Source organism: Diceros bicornis, chromosome 23 (genome assembly GCF_020826845.1).
Source record: "Diceros bicornis minor isolate mBicDic1 chromosome 23, mDicBic1.mat.cur, whole genome shotgun sequence".
In the NCBI taxonomy this organism is placed as follows: domain Eukaryota; kingdom Metazoa; phylum Chordata; class Mammalia; order Perissodactyla; family Rhinocerotidae; genus Diceros; species Diceros bicornis.
The window spans coordinates 4,562,509-4,582,135 of NC_080762.1; the positions used below are offsets into that span (position 1 = coordinate 4,562,509).

The 19,627-nt window shown below is 34.7% G+C and overlaps 1 protein-coding gene across 2 annotated transcripts in view; it reads right to left on the reverse strand.

The window, feature by feature from the left end:
* EYA4 (EYA transcriptional coactivator and phosphatase 4) overlaps positions 1-18,840 on the reverse strand; it is a 65,522-nt gene extending 46,682 nt beyond the window's left edge. The window contains exons 1-6 of one of the 2 annotated variants that reach the window (XM_058566822.1): positions 18,720-18,840; positions 9,034-9,111; positions 4,584-4,650; positions 3,226-3,401; positions 2,947-3,090; positions 1,191-1,270 (exon numbers count right to left, since the gene is read on the reverse strand). In XM_058566822.1, coding sequence (XP_058422805.1) covers positions 1,191-1,270; positions 2,947-3,090; positions 3,226-3,401; positions 4,584-4,650; positions 9,034-9,111; positions 18,720-18,840 — 666 coding nt within the window. Of the gene's footprint in view, positions 1-1,190; positions 1,271-2,946; positions 3,091-3,225; positions 3,402-4,583; positions 4,651-9,033; positions 9,112-18,719 lie in introns of those variants that run through there. The other variant, XM_058566823.1, reaches the window with a different exon arrangement.
* Positions 18,841-19,627: the final 787 nt, after the last annotated feature.

The window sequence follows — 19,627 nt, forward strand, 5'->3', positions numbered from 1 at the left end:
CAGGGAACAATGACTTATTATTTTCGAATCTTCAATGCTTAGTCAAAACTCTAATAGATAACAAGTGCCCAATAAATGTTTGCCATATCAATAAATGAGTAAAATTAAGCTACCTGAATTATCAAAAATTCTCAAAATTTTAAATACAAAATATGCATATTGGCTCTGATGTTTAGTGTTTTAAGAAACCATTTTTCTAACTAATGCCAAATTACACAGTTTAATCCACATTACTTAATAATCAAAACTTCCTTTTCATTATGTTAATAAAATTTAAAAAAGAAGGTAATTAATATAACTCCTTCAGTAAATCCAAAGAGCAAAAGCTTGTGCAGTAACTTACATTTTAGAATATATAAAAGTCCAGCAATTATATTAAAGTAAAATAGTGTATTTGTATTGCCTACACAGGAAATCAGCTACCCTTCCATCTCAACTACTCAGAACATGATTGAGAACTAGGAAATAAGAAGGAAAGATTCTGAAGTGTCAACATATAAACGCATCTCGCTCCAGGCCGGTTCCCTCCCTCAGGGACCTTCACTCAGGCTCCACACAGAATTCTAATAAGGTAGTTTTTAAAACTCACAAACATATGAAGAAAACATAATTAGGAGGAGGACTAAGGACGGCTAGAAGCAGGCGCAGTGACAAAAACAAAAGATTACAGCTGTCAGAGAAGCAGGAAGCAAACATTCATTAAAAGGAATCATAGAATTAAAAAAGAAAAGCCAACAGTGGTCTGAGAGGCATTTTGTTTAGTAACAAATGATATTTTGGATTAAAACTGTTGTAGAGTCTACAACACAATCCAATTATTGATTATAGTTCAATAAATTAGAGTTCATAATGATAGCTGTTTTATCAAGAAAAATAAAATTGTATTTAGTACAGTTTAAGATAATGGGAAAATATGCAAGACATTTCGTAATTCCCTGCCAAATGATTAAAACAATCAAAGTTTAAATGTTTAAAAGACAAATCTTTAGCAACCAGAAAACCTGAAATACCCAGAATTACACATATCCCAAGAATTCTAGACAGCTAATTTTTACTACCCTGCAATGCCAGCTTAATTTTAAATAAAGAAACCTTACTCTAGGAGAATATGCACTTATATGGGAACCTGAAACTATTCTTCAAAAATCTGAAATAGATATAAAAAGTATAAATACAAAAATCTACTATACCTGTTGTGAACCGCTGAAATTCGTTGAATTGGAAACTGAATTATTCGCATAAATAGTAGATGATGGTGCAAAACTAGAACCTAGAGATAAAGAACAAATTGCATTTTAAAAGCATTTCTTGTAAAATAATAAAAGTATTTCTCATTGCAGAATTCAATGACAGAAATATATCTTCAGTTTTGTTGTTAAGGCAGTGACATTTGAAGTTGAGAGATTTATAAGGAAAACGTGCTTAGCTCTATGCCCTTGGGACAACAGGTAATGTCTTTCCTAGAGAAGTCTGTCGAGCTAAACAAGAGCCCGTGGGAATGGTCTTACCAGGGACTGCAGCTAACTTTCAAGGGCTAAGTGTTCAGAAGTGCAGAAGTACTCAAAGAATAAAATATTATACAGACTGAGAACTTCCAGACTACTGGAACTTGCAAATGGTCATATCAACTGCATTCGCACACACAAAAATCACTTGAGTAAAACATTTGGACAGGGTTAGCTTAGGAAATAAACACACAACCCGTTCGAAATTGATGCTCACAGTTCCGTCTTTTCATTCTTTTGTCCATTTCTTAGAACAAAAAGAGGGGTTCAGACTCAATGGGGTTTATACTGCAATAATCTAAGGTTTGAGGGCCTTCCAGAATTTTACTACAAGGTCAGAAATTTATTTATTTTTAAAATTAGGGCAAAACCAAGTGAACTATCAATTCACAGATTATTTTCAAAAAATATGTTCTCATGGAATGTCCTTGTTAAGAGGTAAAATGAGGCAGCTGATGATTTGTTTTATCAATGTGTTTTGAATAGAAGGGGATTATGTAATCAACACAAACAGCCCTGGCCTGGAATACCCAGTGTGAAAGTATTTGGAGGAACGAATAAAAATGTCTCTGTGGTCTCTTTCACGCTGCCAACTGAAGGGGTATGGCTCACTGTGGCTGTAGCATGTATGCAAACCTGTTTCCACCCACATTCCAGGTAAAAGGAGGCCTGCCATTTCAGCCAAAAAGGTCTAAGTAATTATTTCACTTTATTCAATTGACTAAAGTGTCAATGTTAGTTGGTTAAAATATGTTAATATAGTCCCAAATTTATGACTAACAATATGGACAAAATGACATATAGGAACAAGCTTTTAATGTTTTTACAACGTCACTAATATTTTTCCTGCAACCACTACACAATGATCAATAATTTTTAATCAGAGTCAAAAACAAGAAGAAAAATTAAATAATGATCATATATGGAGGATTTGGGGGGGGTACAAATTATATAAATATTCCTATGAAGAAATATAGTATCAATAGGGGAGAGGTATTTTAGGAATGAACAAAAAATCCTAATCAATTAGTCAATGATAAGTAAAAGTGCTAATTCAATTTTAAATATAATCAAAACAGCATTATGTACTTAAGGAATACTAACAAGAAAATACTGATTTTTGTCATGAATCTTTGAAATCACTTAAGTAGAAGCCAAACAAGTGACTGCTGGCTTGGAGGCTGCTCTGCTTGGACCTGGTTTCCTGCCAATTTTATGCAACTCACACGTAAGTATTTAAATTTGGTATGGGTCATGTTTCTTGATGCATATTCAACTCTTTTCATCATGTTCCTTCCTAGTTATTTGTCTTTTTGATGAAATTCTGTGAGCAGTGGTAACATTTAAAACTGTCTTCATGATGGTATATTCCTAGTCTTAAGTCAAGGAGTCTCATTCAAAGAATTCATGCTCACACAACACGTTTCCTGTGGCTACTTACCTGGCATCTGGTAGGAGTAAGGGGTCTGGCCGGGCTGCGGGGTGGAAAACCCTGGACTGTAACTGAGGCACCCGCTCTGTAACGGGGACTGAGTCTGCGGGAGTCCACTCTCTGTCTTGATGCCTGGCAACATCACGCCCAAATCTGCTGGAAAACGCATGCACAAACCATTTAATTAGTCAAATGATCTTACTTCTGAGTTGTAACTTATATTGGAATACACAACGACTAGCCAGCAGGGTTACCTGCTTACAACCACAGAAGGAGAAGATAGAAGACGTGAAATACCGTAAGTGGGCAGGCTGTAGGGCTGTCCTGTCTGTGAGTAGGCAGTGTAGACGGCTGGCTGCTGCATCCCCGAATACTGAGTCTGGCCTGCGTAGGCAGACATCGTTTGAGCTGCTGGTGTAGAAAGAATGTGTGGATAGGGCCTAAATATCAGAAAAATAGCATTACTGTGGCAACAAAGACTGCATATTAATTCAGACAGCTCAGATTCAGTGACACCTTACAAAAGCCAGGAGGTAATCCTCTTCCTTATCCACCATGTAATTTTAACAACATAGGAAAGGACAAGAGTTGCAATGGCAGGATCCTAGGCTCTGCTACAAACAGTCTGGCGACCTTGGCCAGTAATTTCAACTCCCTAAGTCTACACCCCACCTGTTAAAGGAGAAATTCTCTTTAGACATTATAACTAAAGTCTCTTCCAGTCTATAATTCTTGCCTACTTCTGAAATAGTATTCCAATTAATGTGTAGGTGAGGACAATGGAGCACAGGCTGGCTAATGAATATGCTCATGAGCATATTTCCAGTCAAATAAGTGCTCCAACATATTCAATGACTACAGAAGTCACTGAAAGCCCTACAAAGAATTCTCTACCCAAAACTAGAAATCTTAAAAAAAAAAAAAAAAAAAATGTAGGCAGCTTCCTGAAAAGAAATGAAATGCCATTCCCTTCATCATGCCACATTTTACAGAACGTTCCCAAATAGATGTCAACTCCAGCCTATACTTAAGGATAGAAACTCTGGCTGTTGTAGAAAATAACATTTAAATGTGTATGAATCAGGAATCCAAAATCTTGACACATCTGGCTGATTGCAACCAAATTCAGATATACACCCAATATAGTTAAACTCGAAATTTCCACCACCGTCCTCAGTAAGTTGACAACATTAGTCATAAAAACAACAGAGCATATTCTTCAAAAAATGTTTATTAGAACTTGAAATCCAATAAAAATATTGTAATGATGGAACAAACTATGAAGTGTTGATGTTTAAATAAAATGTAATCTTTTTAGGTTTTCTTTAAACTAGTCAGCATTTTTGAATTTTCATTGAAAAATCAGCGTATCTGGTTTGAAGTTGATGCTTTCCTCAAGGTATATAAATACCCAGAATTAAGGAAATTGTCAAGACAAAAGTGAGTGTATCTCTATTTCTAGATTTGTACAGGATATTTATTTATATATCTAATCTATCCAGGTAATCTATCCATGTATCTATCTATTCAACTCTCTATAACACATTTATATACAAAAAAGTTGTTATATTGTGTGAATATAGATTAATAAAGATAATCCCAGAAAATTATTCTAACAGATTGGAAAGAATCTACTGACCACTTACTTGGAAGGATAGAGCTGGGGGGAGTATTGATGCGCTGATCTGGGGCTGTAGCCACTACTTGTTATTACTGTAAAACACAAAAACCAGTGCACAAAAGGTTGCTTCATAAATATATTTCACTAGAGTATCAAAACCAATTTGAATAAATTACCATGTTAAAGATATGTTTCTAAAAAGAAAATGAATTCATTTTCTAAACAGAAACAGATGCCTAAACATTTTCTTCTAATGAAACCACATTGAGTTTGTTCTAATAGCATGAAATGAATTCTTCTCACAAATCATTTCCCTCCATCTTTCTTCCATTTTCTCAAATCAGTAGCATGCTTTTATGTATTAATGTGATATGAATATATATCTTTGATTATAGGTAATTAAGCTTTAGTGATATAAAAGTAAATTTTTAAAATTTGCAAACTTTATGTTTTAAATTCCAAATATGATGGCAATATATTGCTCTTTCCCCAGATTTATTCTAATAGAAATACCATAAAAATTAAGAAAAATATGAAGTTTCAACCTTCATTTTCAAATTGTAAAATGCTATCGTTTTCTATTTCCTTTCATTTTACCAATCAGATGAGTAGTCAAAAAATGCAGAGTCCAAAATATTCTAGTAGTAATTGGAATATACATAGAATATAAATATACGTACATTTAAAAAGTGGATGCAACATTTTTTAAAATATATATATAATTGCAAAATGCAGCAGCAATCCTATTTACAAACATACTTTAAACTATCAGGGATAGCACTTTTTGAGAAGAACTTAAAGGTGAAAGTCAGGTCCTACTAACATTTCATCTAAACACACAGCCCCAAACTGGACTATACCCAAAAGTTTGGAAGTTTCTCTTCCCTTTAACCATCCGCCTTGATTAAGACAGATGTATTGCAAATACATGGACTCTGCAGTGTTGAGGCAGTCCCTTCAGAGCCGTCCACACTGGGCGAGCACACAGCGTGTCTTTATTAGGCCATCTGCTGTTCATTCACTTTTCAAAAAGATTAAAGTCGTACACAACGCAGCGCTGGAATTAGTTTAGTCTAATCAATCATAGTTATACTTCAAAGTACCATGTCCCTTCTAGGTTGTTCATAATAATTCTGTAGCTAAACTTTTAGAATTGTAAAAGTGACAAATAGGTTTAGGTTGCTAACTATTTTATGAAACATGATATATTTCTATATCCAAATGCTATTAAGTACCCTTGTGATCTATTGCTTCATAAACACATAGAATTTAATGTATTTAAAATGCTATTTGGCCTGCAAGCTCTGAGTGTGGAAAGTGCATTATAGTTTTCATAGCAATAGTGCAGAAAATATGTTTTCGAGAACATTATGAATCAATTTTGAAAATCACTGAATATGACTAGAGGTGTTATGTTCTAGATATTTTCAGCAATCAAATAAGTGAATTTGTGAGACATATTTGAAAATAAATTGACAAATGAACTATTAATTTTCTACTTATTTATTGAAAACTTAAAAAATGTTTAAAACTTTCAAATAAACTCAATGAAAACAGGCTTTTTTTTTTTTTTTACCACACCGTGGGCATTAAGCGTACATTATATGAATACTCTCTTTAGCAGAAATATAGTTAAATGAGGCTTAATTCCACATTTTTTGGTCCCTTATTTATGAAACTTCACTTTGGCACACTCAAGACTTGGACTATACTCATCAGTTATTCTCAAGATGGTAAAACACAAGGCTTTTCCAAAGAGACACCAAAAATGGAAAGAAACATTCACTACAGCACATTTTGTTAAATAAGCCAAAGAGCAAAATTATTATAAAAAAACACCCACACACATGAACACAGATCAAACATATAGGGTGCTTCTTCCCTCTAATCAATGAATCTAGACATCATTAAAATAAGGTACCCGTAACACTATAAAGGCTCAATCTTTAAAATTTCCTATGAAAGTCTGCATGTTCATTTTATAAATAGAATACAAAACATCCTGCTCTGAAAACTAAGATGTTCACATAAAACTTGGAAAGTTTATGCTTCTTAAGTAAAATTTATACATTTTATTCTAACTCATAAATCTGGAGATAACTGAAAATGACAATAAAATTTCACTGAAGTGAGCTGATATTATGCTGATCACAGTAAAGACTGTTCCCACACAGGGCAGTCTAACCTCCGGGATGATTTCTGGAATACCATGTACAAATTTGGGAGACTTTCCCTTTATTCCTCATTGTCTTTTAATTAATCAAGAGAAATTACCCAAGGCACTCAATTCATTATACTCCATCATTTCTGCATACAAAAGTGGCAAAACTGCTTGTCTTCAAAATGTCCTGAAAATTAATTAAAACAAATTTTTAAAGAATATTATCAGGTTCTCAGAAGGAGGTGTCAAGCAATTTTAAGGTTTTACTCTTATTATCCTGCCACCTTAAATCAGTGACTCTCAAGGGGGTGGGAAGTGGGGGGTCAGATAAGGGGTGGGTGGAATTTTGCCTGCCAAAGGACATTTAAAATGCCTAGAGACATTTCTGGTTGTCACAACTGGAGGCTGCTCCTGTCATGTTGGGATGGATGATAGGAATGTTGCTAAACAGCCTAAAATGAAGAAAAGAGCTCCCCTACAATAAAAATTAGCCAAACATGTAATAGTGCTGCTGTTGAGAATCTCTGACTTAGATCATTGCTGTCCAAAAGAACTTGGTCTATGGTGTTGGAAATGTTCTGTATCTGAGTTGTCCAACATGGTAGCCACTAAAAAAGTCACATGCAGCTATTAAACACTTCAAATGTGACTAGTGTGACTGGATACAACATTTTTACTTTGACCCAATTTTAATTAATTTAGACTTAAATAGCCACATATGTCTAGTGGGTGCTTTACTGGACAGCACAGTCCTAGATAATTCTTAACAGCAAACTGGGAAACTACTTGTAAAGAGAATATGAGTGCCTTTCAGACAGGATGACTGCTCACACCTATTTCTTTTTCCATCTTCATATTTTTCAATGGGGTATTACAGAAAGAACTCCTAGATTAAATGCTGGTCTAGACTCATTTATACCAGTGACCACCTGTGAGGTCTCGACGGTATGGCGGTAACCACCGTTAACTTCTCTGTGCCTCTGTATTTTTGCCTATAAAATGGATCAGAGATCTCTGAAATTCCTTCTGGAGCTAACATTCTACAATTTTGTCATTTAGCTTTCAATTACCTTGTGGTATACTATTTAAATATGTCAGCAATTACTTAATAATTCCATTCCTTTCCTTAAAAATGTGTTCACACGCATTTACTTTGCAGAGAGTTTACAAGAGTTATGGTACACCAGTGATAAAGAATGCAGAGTAAGTTGGTACCTATTTATCTCCTGGGAGGCAAGTGAATTGCTAGACAGGATATGGATTAGCAAGTATGAGTCTCTATGCAAAGTGTATGAATTATTATTTCCTTCTGTTTGGAGTACTGATATTTATGGGAATACATGGCAACTGCTTCCAATCAGTGTGAGCTCATGAAATAGGATCATCTCTATCTATAAAAATCAAATATATACTATCATGACATTATCCTCAAGGATGTACCTCAACTCGTTTTAAACGAAGCATACCCAGATAAAATTCTTGCACAAGAACATGGATACACGTAAAATATATTAACATAGAATAAAAGAACCAAGATTTAATTACCACAAATGCTTTCCTAGGTTTAACATTCATCTTTCTGCTCTACAAATTGCTCCTCAGGTTAAAAAAAAAATCCTTTCACTAGATAATAAACCAAACAAAATATTGTAACTTAAAAAAAGTCTTTAAGTCAAGGTAATGTGCGTCCTTTGTGCCCACCTGGGAGTTATCAGGTATTTGTACTGAAAAAAGGACTGATGTTTGAAGACAGGCTATTGTTCTCTTTGAAGCATGGGAGTGAAAGTAGTGCTCTCGGAGGCTGGCTCTAATGCAACCAGCATGTGCTCCCCTGCAGCCCATTAACCTTTAATACTTGTCACTCAGCTGCTTACACAGGAGGATTTTTTTAAACCCAGAGAGGAAACAAGGTTATTTAGAAGGAATCAAATGGATAGTTTTACATCTCAAATGTTGGAGAGAAGGCAGTTTTTATGTCATTTAAATGGGCAAGTTGAAGGAATAAAGTCAACGATTACAACCTAATTATTAAATTAAACATGGTGTAAAATTATTACAAAGGAAGCCAGCTCTGCTTATTTCTAATAAGAAAGTCGGAGGATTGTTTCGCTGTCAAATGAAAATCCGAAACGATTCCAAGTATAATTTCTAAGAATACATAGTTTTATGACAAATAGTTCTCAAAAAAGTGAACTTATTGCTAAATTTATCAACACCCAAGTTCTCAGAGCTTTGGTGTTGAGGCTGCTTGTTCACGAGGAGGATTACGTGTACCCCGGCGTGTACGGAACAACACACGAGCTTAAGGCTTTACCTGACCCAGTAAAGGTGTCAAGCGCTCCATCTCCAGTTGTGGTTGTGGTTTCACTGCTGTTCAAAGGCTCTGTTTTGACTGCAAGGAGAGACACTACGTAGAAGAATAAGTACATGTGAGTTTTATTTCTAAATTTATATCCAAGATGCTGACTGTTCTGCTAGTGGTTTTTCTAGCTACAATGGGCATGCAAGAGAAAACGGGAGAAGTCGATGAGGACAGTTTTGTTAATTTAGCTTCTAAATGGACATGCATTTGTAGAGGACTTCATCTGAAAATCCTCTGGTTAAGCTAGTTCTCTCGAATCTGGCTTTGAAAGGCAGTCGACCTTAAAAAGTGAGACAGCAGTACTCACATTTGCATTTTTAACTCACCTAAGCACACTCTGATATTATAGTCAAAAGACAGAAAAAAGGAACCATCGGTCTTCAGCACACTGAATCCAAATCACAACAGAGATTTTTACTAGCTTCTATTTTACTGTTCCCAAGAAGACATTTTTAAAAAATGATTGCAGAGGAGTGCAGTGAAGGGATATGCAGATATAGAAACCATGGGCATATTCACACGATGGATGAAAAATGAGGCACTCAATAAATTTCTGCTCTTATAAAAGACTAGAGCCATAAGGTGTTGGGCTTTTTATTTTAGTGGTACACCAATTTTCAATGCATTATAGAGATAAATGTAGAACAAGAGATGATTTCTACAGCAGTCAGTATATCTTCTGAAAACTCTTTAATCTGTTATTTCTACTTTGAGGTGGCATATTTCGGCAAAATCCTCACCTGGCAATGATGTAGCCTGGCACACATTATGGTCATTATGAGACACAATGAGTCGGGGGGAGGGAGGCAGTGGGAAAGCCTCCCCCTGTTTTGTCACACCATATTTTCCCTGTGTGGGCAAAGCTCTGCTACATACATCACAGCAGCAAGGGAATGAACTAAATTATTTTCTACTTAACACCTCTTATGTTTCCTGGTCATAAATGGAACGATATGGTTAAGTAACTTAGAAGCAAGCAGAAAACCATAAAGAAGAAAGCTGAGGACTAGCTAGCCATGAGCAAATATGGCAAAAAGAAGAGTGGGGTAAGAGTGTACCCACCAACCAAGCAAGTCAGCAATGTTACTCTGTTAGAAAAGCAACAGACTGATGGAGAAACATGCAGTAAGGATTAGGCTCTCTTGCCACATGAACAGAATTGACCGGACCCTCCCTCAGTGAGCTCTGGAGTTAATTTAGGATCTGTGATTTAATAACGTCATGAAGTTTGCTGGAAGACTCAGAGGAAAACTGTAAAGGCTGTAAAGAGGAAGAAAAGAAACTTGCACTACTTCTTCTAGCAAAAGGCAAATTTAAGGTTGACCTATTTTTCAAAAGCAACAATAATCTGAGGAGTGTCTAATTATTTGTATAATGATAAATAAGGAACTGGGGGTTACCACTTTTCAGTAGTCATCTGTGCAGTCATCCATATTATGGTCAGAGCTGACCATTAAATATACTCACCACTACAAAATTTTTTACTACTACATGATTATTTATTGAGAGCTTACCATGTGCTAGACTATTTACAATTAGCCAATCCTTAAAACAACCCTGATCGATACAAACTACTGTATCTATTTTACACACCAAGAAACTACAGTTCGGGTGGGCTGAGGAGCGTGGATAAGTTCCACAGCACATGACAGAGTTAAGATCTGAATTCAAGTCTTCAGCTCTAATATCCCTGATCTCTCCACCCTAGAGGCTGCCTTCAGGGATGACAGTGGCTTATGTTCATGACAGTGACCCTTCACAAAGGCTCAGAGAGTGATAAGGAGGGGGTTATCTTCTAGACAGTAATTAGGAACACTTTGTTAAAAATGAAAACTGCAAAATACATGGGAATCGGCTACTAAAGTATGTTTTCCCTTTCTTCCTCAGGAAATATTTTAAAAGACAACAAGAGGTAGCAAGTTTGAAAGCAGATAACAACAGCACACCCTTAAAAGGTACTTCATACACTCCAGCTGCTGTTGCCGTGCTCTACAGATATTAACTCACTCACTCCTCACGACAATCAGATGAGGTAGATAATATTATCATCTCCATTTTTCAGATGAGGAAACTGAGGCACAAGGAGGTTAAATGACTTGCCTATAGTCACACAGCTAGTAAGAGTGAGAATTTGAGACCAGGTGGTGCAGTTTCAGAATCCAAACTCTAAACCACATTGCCTCCCTGGCAACACTACCTGATCAGAATTCCTTTCATCTGTATAAAGACTCTCCAGAGCGTGATGTGGATGGGTGAAAGGCTACTCTCTCTCTCTGTGTCCACATTTGATTGGACTTTTATGACAAAATGTCCAAAGCCTTCAGCAAAACTGAGACAAGGGACAGTTTCTGAGAATTTCCAAATTCTAATTGTGGCTAAATTCCTACTTAAACGTGCCTAACCCTACAAACAATACTTATAAAATACATTTATTAATACTAATAGCAATACATATTTCACTTGTGAATTGGCAAGAGGGGAGCAGAAGAGGAGCTGTGTCAAAAAAACTGGTCTAGATCCAGACCTGAAGACTAGTTTTGTTACTTTCGATCCCAGCTTCAAGACTCGGTTTCACAAGCTTAGAATTGATGCTGATTATAATCTCCTCAATTTGAAAGTTTCAAGCAGTCAAAGGAAAAGGAAGAAAAGGGAGAGAGAGAGTTTGTGGTTGTGTTCATTATACTGGAAACGGCTCTCATTAAAATTTTAAAGGGCTGCATTTGGCCAAAGACAGGTTCATTTTACTGAGAAAAGGCATTAGGGATATGAAAAGAAGCATCAATATCAAGATGTGGTCAGTGAACTGAAATGCATGGATTTTAAAGTAATAATTCAACAAACGGATGCTAACATTAGGGGAAAAAAGGAAAAATTTATTTTTCATATGCAGGTAAGAGTAGAATAATAGGAAAAGAGCAGAAATTAACTATGCTGCTACAGAAAATAAAATTATTTTCACATTGGTGAGTATCAACAAACATCTCTTGAGCTCCAGGAAAGACACAAAGATATTTTGGTTTGATTTTATACAAAAAGTAATATTAGGTAATAATAAATAATATGGTTTTTTCAGGGACAGAAAACTCAGAGAGAGAAGTGAAATGGACGATCCTTATACGATAAGCTGATTTATTAAAAAGGTGTTAGAATACAAAGAAGTATCTTAATATTTACAAAACAGGTAACCAGTATAAAGTAAACAGCATAATAATTATAGATAAAGTTTGAAAAATGGAAGTCATTTTCACTAAAGGTCCAACTATATTTGAAATGTATGCCCATTTTCTTTTGTCTTGGGTTTGTTTCCACACTTAAATTAGATATACTAGATACTTTTCTAGTGGCAGGAAACTTTTCTTTTCATTAAATATGTGCATGGTACTATTGGAGAGATGTTCTTCAACAAAATAAATCTAGTTTTAGGCATCATGCTACTTTCTAAAACTTGTAAAATCCTCATTCCAAATGATTATCAGTGTATATTCATGTCATGGTCAAATGCATTTTTTCTTACTGTATTTTATTTTTCTTAATTTAACACAGAGGTTAAATAGGGCTTTTAACTTGTTTTCAGGACAGTGTCCAAAATCATATGCTATAAAATGAAAAGGATAACCTTCTATAGGAGTAAAGTATCATATTTTTCAACAAAATTCAAATTTACAAAATAAATGTTTTGATTTCAAAAGCAACAATCAGATTTTAATGTCCTGGGTTAAAGAATTTTGTGGTTTTATTTTCCTACATCCTCAAAATAAGTGAGTCAAGGTTTACATAAAAGTGGGATGAAACAACTATATAGAGTACTTTGTACAGAACTATTACTTCAAGAAATGCTTGTATTGTCAGGCTCCACTCCCCACTAGTTGTCCACTTGCAATTTGGATGCTTTCTGTAGAGCCAAATAGTAAAAAAGAAAAAAAGAAAGTCAAAATAATTTTAATATATTGATATGACTGAATTTTGTTTTATTTTATTATTATTATTTTTTTGCTGAGGAACATTCACCCTGAGCTAACATCCACTGCCAATCTTCCTCTATTTGTATATGAGCCGCCACCACAGCATGGCCACTGACAGACAAGTGTAGGTCTGCGCCCAGGAACCAAACCCGGGCCACCAAAGCGGAGCGTGCCAAACTGAACCACTAGGCCACCGAGGCTAGCCCTGGATTTTATTTTTTACCTTTAAAAATAATTGACATTTACAGATTAAACCAAGATTGTACGTGATTACTGATAGGTGTCAGCTATGGCTACTAAATCACTGATTTCTTCTCTTCACATCTCAACCTTCATCCATACCCTCATACACATATTTTCAAAACAAATTTAATCTTCTATCCTCGTATTATCTTTAGAACTCAAATATAACCTTCATGTATATTAATTATTTTTGGAGAAAGTCTGTTTTATCATAACTCAACATTCATGGTCATTTGTTGCAATATCAGACTTAATCCTTGAAAGAGAAGGTGACCCAAGTGATTTACATTTTACATTTCATCTTCAGAAATCTGTGTTTAAATTGAGGTCCACTTAAAAGATTATCTATATGTAATTCCAAATATACTTCTTTCTGAACCACAAAATCACACATAGCAACTTCTGACAGCTTAGGTTCTACAAAGAATTTCAGTTGTTAGATCAAGAAAGTACAATTTATAACACTGCAGGGGGGCAAGAATTATCGCCTACTGGTTTTAATAACTGGTACAGCCTACGATTTATGTTTGTTTAAATCAATATATTCACTCAAAAACCTATGAGTACCAAGTGTCTTTCATTCCTTAAACCTATAAAGTATTTAATTTGTAAAATACTTTGATGAAGCAATTTATGGCTTTCATTCCAAAAAGAAAATCTAAAAAGAGTACAGCCAACCATAGTAGGTGGCTCTATTGCACAAATACATAATATTCAGAAACAAATCCATCACATATGAGTCAATAATCTATATATTAAAAATTCTGGAAGATCCTTTTTTTATGATATATAGATTTTAAATATAGAAAATACCGGATCAGAATATCTGATTTGGGTTTCCCCAAACCTCCTCTTTGAAGTATTTTCTTAATCCCCATGTAGAATCAAATATTCCCTCCCTCTGCTGTGCACCCACCTTGAACACATTATGCACTCATTATTTTCTTGTCTGTTTCACTCTGCTAGACTTTTGGTTCCTTGATGGCCAGTATCATGTTCTATAGGTCATTGGGTTCCCATTTCCTAGCACAGAGCCTGGCATATAACAGGAACCTGATACATTTTAATTGAGACTGTGAAAATTCACTCTTTTAGACTCTATCCTAAGCACTCCCAATAGATCTGAGTATTTTTGTATATAAAGTATATACAGTATAGCTAATCATGAATCTTGACACCATTAAGCCAAGAGAATCTTACCTATGTCTGGAGGTAACTTTTCATATGATTGGCATGCAACATTTACAGGCATGAATAGGCATATACATAAAGTATGTATATTTCATGTATATAGCATATACCTATATCTATATCAAAGGTAGGCAAACTAACCCCATGTGCCAAATCTGGCCCATGACCTGTTTTTATATAGCCCATGAGCTAAGAATGGCTTTTACATTTTTAAACAGTTAAAAAATATCAAAAGAAGAAGAATATTTTGTGGTGTGAAAATTTTATGAAATTCAAATTTCAGTGTTCATAGATCCAATTTTATTTGATTACAGCCAACCTCACTCATTTACATAACGTCTATGGCTGCTTTTGGGTGACACCAGCAGAGTTGAAGAGTTACAACAGAGACCATATGGCCTACAAATCTGAAATATTTACTATCTGACCCTTTACAGAAAAGTTTGTTGACCACTGACCTATATGCTAAGGTATGATTGCATTTATTCTATTTTTATCCATGGTTCTACATTATAACAACTTTACAGGTGACAAAAATTTGAAAGGAAAATGTAGGTTCCAATATAAATCTGCAGATGTAATTATATAATTAAGATTAAGGTGTTGAAACATTTTAAATTACTTTAAGTAATAAGGCAACATATTTAAACAGCACCAACATGGTATGGTAAGATCTTAAGGTGATACTATCAACTCAGTCATATTAATAAAAACTATATAATTAACATTATCTTTCAGAACATCTCAAGGTTAATGGAAAGATCTTGAAAAGCCACTAAATTAGCTTTTGCCTTTTGTTTTATTATAATAATTTTACAAAATGATCCAATTCCAACAATGAAATCCAGGATTATAAATGAAATAGTTTACTCTCATTGGGAGAGATTATGCATCAAATGCTAAGTCTGTGTTATAAACACTCGACATGAAAAAGTCATTAAAATTCATTAAAAATTTCATATCAATATGCCACTGAGACTGTATCATTGATAGTTGAAGTATACCTAAAATTTTGTTACTAAAAGTTTGCCTTCTTTGGCCAGTTTACATGTGCTAAATGCAGACGAATTTATTATCTGACCAACCATTGGAGAGTCTTTTAACACGATACATGTTTTCATTTTCCTTAAAAAATCGTTGCCTGATTATTATTGAATAATTAATTTAAAAAAAGGGAAATATATCGGTACTCATTGCTAAGCAATTTACATACTTTATCTAATTTAAGACCAAAGCTTTGCCAGGGAAATGTTATTATTATCTTCCTTTTACAGAAAGGAATTGAAGCTCAGAGAGGTTAAGTAACTTGACTAAGGTGACACAGCTGGTAAGTGTAGTGCTCAGATCCACGGTCCTCCTGACACACAAGTCTCTGTTCTTCCCACGTGGCCTCACAACTCTTAACATTAACATTAAGGACTAGGAATACCTGATGCTTAACATTTAGAAAAATGTTTCTGGTTGAGATGAGATATAAATTACTAAATATTCATTGTACATATTGACTGTTGTAAAGCTGCCTGTGTTACATTAATACTAGTTTAGAACAGAACAACAGCCAGTGAGCTAAGAATTTTTTTTCACATCTTAAATGTTTAAAAAAAATCAAAATTACAATATTTTGTGACATATGAAAATTATATGAAATTCAAATTCAGGGTCCATAAATAGTTTTGTTGGAAACTAACCACACTAATTCATTTCTGTATTGTCTCTGGTTGCCTCTGAGCTATGGTGGCATCGCTGAGTAGCTGAGACAGATGGTATGGCCTAGAAAGCCTAAAGATTTACTATGTGGCTCTTTACAGGAAAAGACCCCTGAGTTAGAATTAAGAGGAACTAAATGCTGGCAACATATTTTTTAAGTATGAAAAGTATATTTTAAGTGTAGAATTGAAAAAAACTTGAAAGCAAACCTATAAAAATATAAGTAATGGGTATAATGGAGTGTTCTTCATTCACTGGTCATATATTCTCATTTAATCTGAGACATAGCAAGGTCCAGCCACATCGCGCCTATTCTAAGAGTCTGCTTGCAAGACACATTTCCGATAGGTGGTGAGGTCTGTTTAATTTTAAAATTGGTTGGTTCTGCCATAGCATTATAGTATTTTCTTTTCTTTTTCAATTTTGATAGCATATTGACTTTTGATTTAGGAAAGGCTGTTTATACTCTTATATATATTATATATGAATGTAGTAAATATTTATAGTTCAAAACATTTTAAGAGACTATTTATAATTTTAAATGTATAGCTTTCATCACTGATAATTTTTTAAATGATGGGATTTTAAATGTTAATGCCACTTTAGGTAATTGAATCGGGATATTTAACAAAGTCTGTAAAATAACAAACATCATTTTGCCATGTTAAGAATTTTTAAGTTATGGAGATGACTGAGTTTGTATCTTTGCGGGATGTTCTTCACCTGCTCTGATTGACAACTGTTCTGATTGTGCTGAATTAACCACTTAATAGACTGATACATAAAAAAACAACAGACGCATCCATTTGTGCAAAATTACAAAAAATCTGAGAAAAGAATACTACTGATCTAAGTAATCTAAGATTAGAAGACTAGTTGATAAGAAAAACAAAGCCAAGTGTTATCAATAAACAACTGAAAGGCAAGTTCATGTCTCCTTTTTCTCTGCAAGTACTGAACACAGAAAAGAGTGCAGATGTAGAAACAGCAACAGAAAGCAAACCAGAGGGCAATCCACACACCCAAACACATGCAGTGTACCATCGGCTCTCATACTTGTTGCGGAAGAGGGGGTGTTGCAACTCAGCAACCAGTCTGCAGTGTTTAAAACAGTCATGTTGTCCCCTGAGAACAGGAACAGTATAAGAAATCATTGTCCGCATGCCTGATCAGCCTACGTGAGTAGGCCTCAATGCTTGCACTGCTTTCCGGCCTTTTTGCCAAAACTATAACTGCACTGGATGGCTTTTCCATTTGAGTTTATCAGGTCTGCTTTAGTTCAGTGAAATATATACACATGATGACTAGTGAACTCAAGGTCTGATCCCAGAGTGCATGGGTTGTTTAAAAGTCTTGCTATTTGTACCCAATTTAAGGCTTAAATATAAATTGTCTTACTGCAGAAGTCATCACTGAACAACCTGATAGATTTGCAATCCTACAATTAATTAGCTGAAATTATAGATGCATGTTTAGAGACAAATAAACATTATAAACAAGGAAAATGTTAATCTACAAAGGGTTTGGTGTAAAACATTATTAAATACAGGCAAGTTGCAATGCACACAACTTTACAAAGAAAATTTTAGATTGTACAGTTATTCTAAAGTAAATGGGAAGAGGTGTATCAATTTCATAAACAGTTATTGAAAATTTAAAAGAAAATATGATGTGGCAAATGCTAATATCTAGTAATATGAATAGTTTATAAATTAAAACCAATTTCACATAATTTTTAATTTATGACTAAAACAACCAGATGTACAAAATTTAAAATGATTGTTAATAATTTAAATTACAGCTTATACATCATATGTGTGTGTGTGTGGGTGTACATATATATCGTCTCTCTTTATACATATGCTAATGCAAAAATCAGATCACATTTTCTGACAGATTGAATGCATTTTATAAAAACAATAGGGCAGAATATTTGAAATAATAACTGCTATTGTCACCATATGCTGTGGCATAATTATGGGCTATTCAAATGAGAAAGTATGTGAAAAAAATTCAATTTCTGTTTTAAATACATGTTGGATATTATTCTCTTTGAAAAGAAAATACAGCAGATATTGATATTTTTCTATTCCCAAAACCATTTTTAAGAAAAAACATTTTAAGAAAAATTTTGGGGTAGCCTTTCTCTTATGGTTTAAAATAAAGCCAAATACTAGTATAATTTCTTTTCTTTTTTAAATTTTTTTTGGTAAGATCAGAGTGCAAATCCTTTGGCCACATTTTCTGGAACATTTACAAGGGCAAACACAAAAAAGAAGCCTCGCTAAAGGCCTTCAAAATGTCACTCGGGCTACCTATTCTTTCTAAATGCTCTCAGCTATAGGGGAGGAGCAAAAATTTGCAAAAAAAAAAATTAACAGGATGATAAATAATCCATTAACTATATAGTCCTTGGATATAATGCTGATTATGTTATTGCTAAGGAGATGTTTATTTACTAGCAGATCCCTCACATGTGAAATTACAGCAAACCCTGAGATGTGATTCTGGGTGTCTCTGGGGTGGGACACTTACCTCCTGTCCCATTTGTGGTGACGGATGTGCTGCTGAGATTAGCCTTCTCCAGCTTGGAGCTACCAGGAGTATCACCACCTCCAACAAGAGGATGAGGACTTGCTAGGTCTTGCATTTCCATAGACCTGTGAGGGCAGGAGGCAGCAGAGCAGGAGCTGAAATTTCAGCAATGATTTCTTAATAAACTACATTTTTTACTCTACTGAGCACATACGTGATCTCACAACAATAAGAACTGAAACCAAAAGCTAAGACTTCTTCACTCACCAGGTGAACACGCCAGTCCATTAAAAGTGAAAATATAATAAAGCTTCCATGAGAGTTAAGCCTCATAATTTGTTTATTTGTAATCCTACAACTATTCTATATAATAATATAAGAAAAAAGGCTGATTCTGTTATCTTGGCAGTTTGGGTTGATATGAATACCCTCCCTCCTACACTGACCACCTCTGTATATAAACATGAAGAAATGCTGAAAATATTTAACTCCCAAAATTTGACATCCCCCACCACCAGTGAGGAAGAAATCAGTAGCCAGAAATAACATGTAAACTCCAAGCCAGAGCAGAAGCTTCTAGCTGACCTTGCTGGCCCAGGGGGCTGAAAACTGAGCCTAAGGCCTTAGGGTTGAGGTTGTTACCCATTCAGGTAATTGTTACCCTTTAATACCCATTCAGGAATAAAAGACTTTGACTTATGTCTGTTATAGGGAATGTGCTGGAATTGAGACCCTAAATAAAACAAACTCTTGAAAGAGTCTTTTTTTTTTTTTTGAAAAGGACATTAGAAGATCTGAACAACACTATCACCAACATGACATAATTGACAGCTACAGTACACGAACACCCAATAACTATAGAATACACATTATTTTCAAGTGCACATGGAACATCCACCCAAAGGACC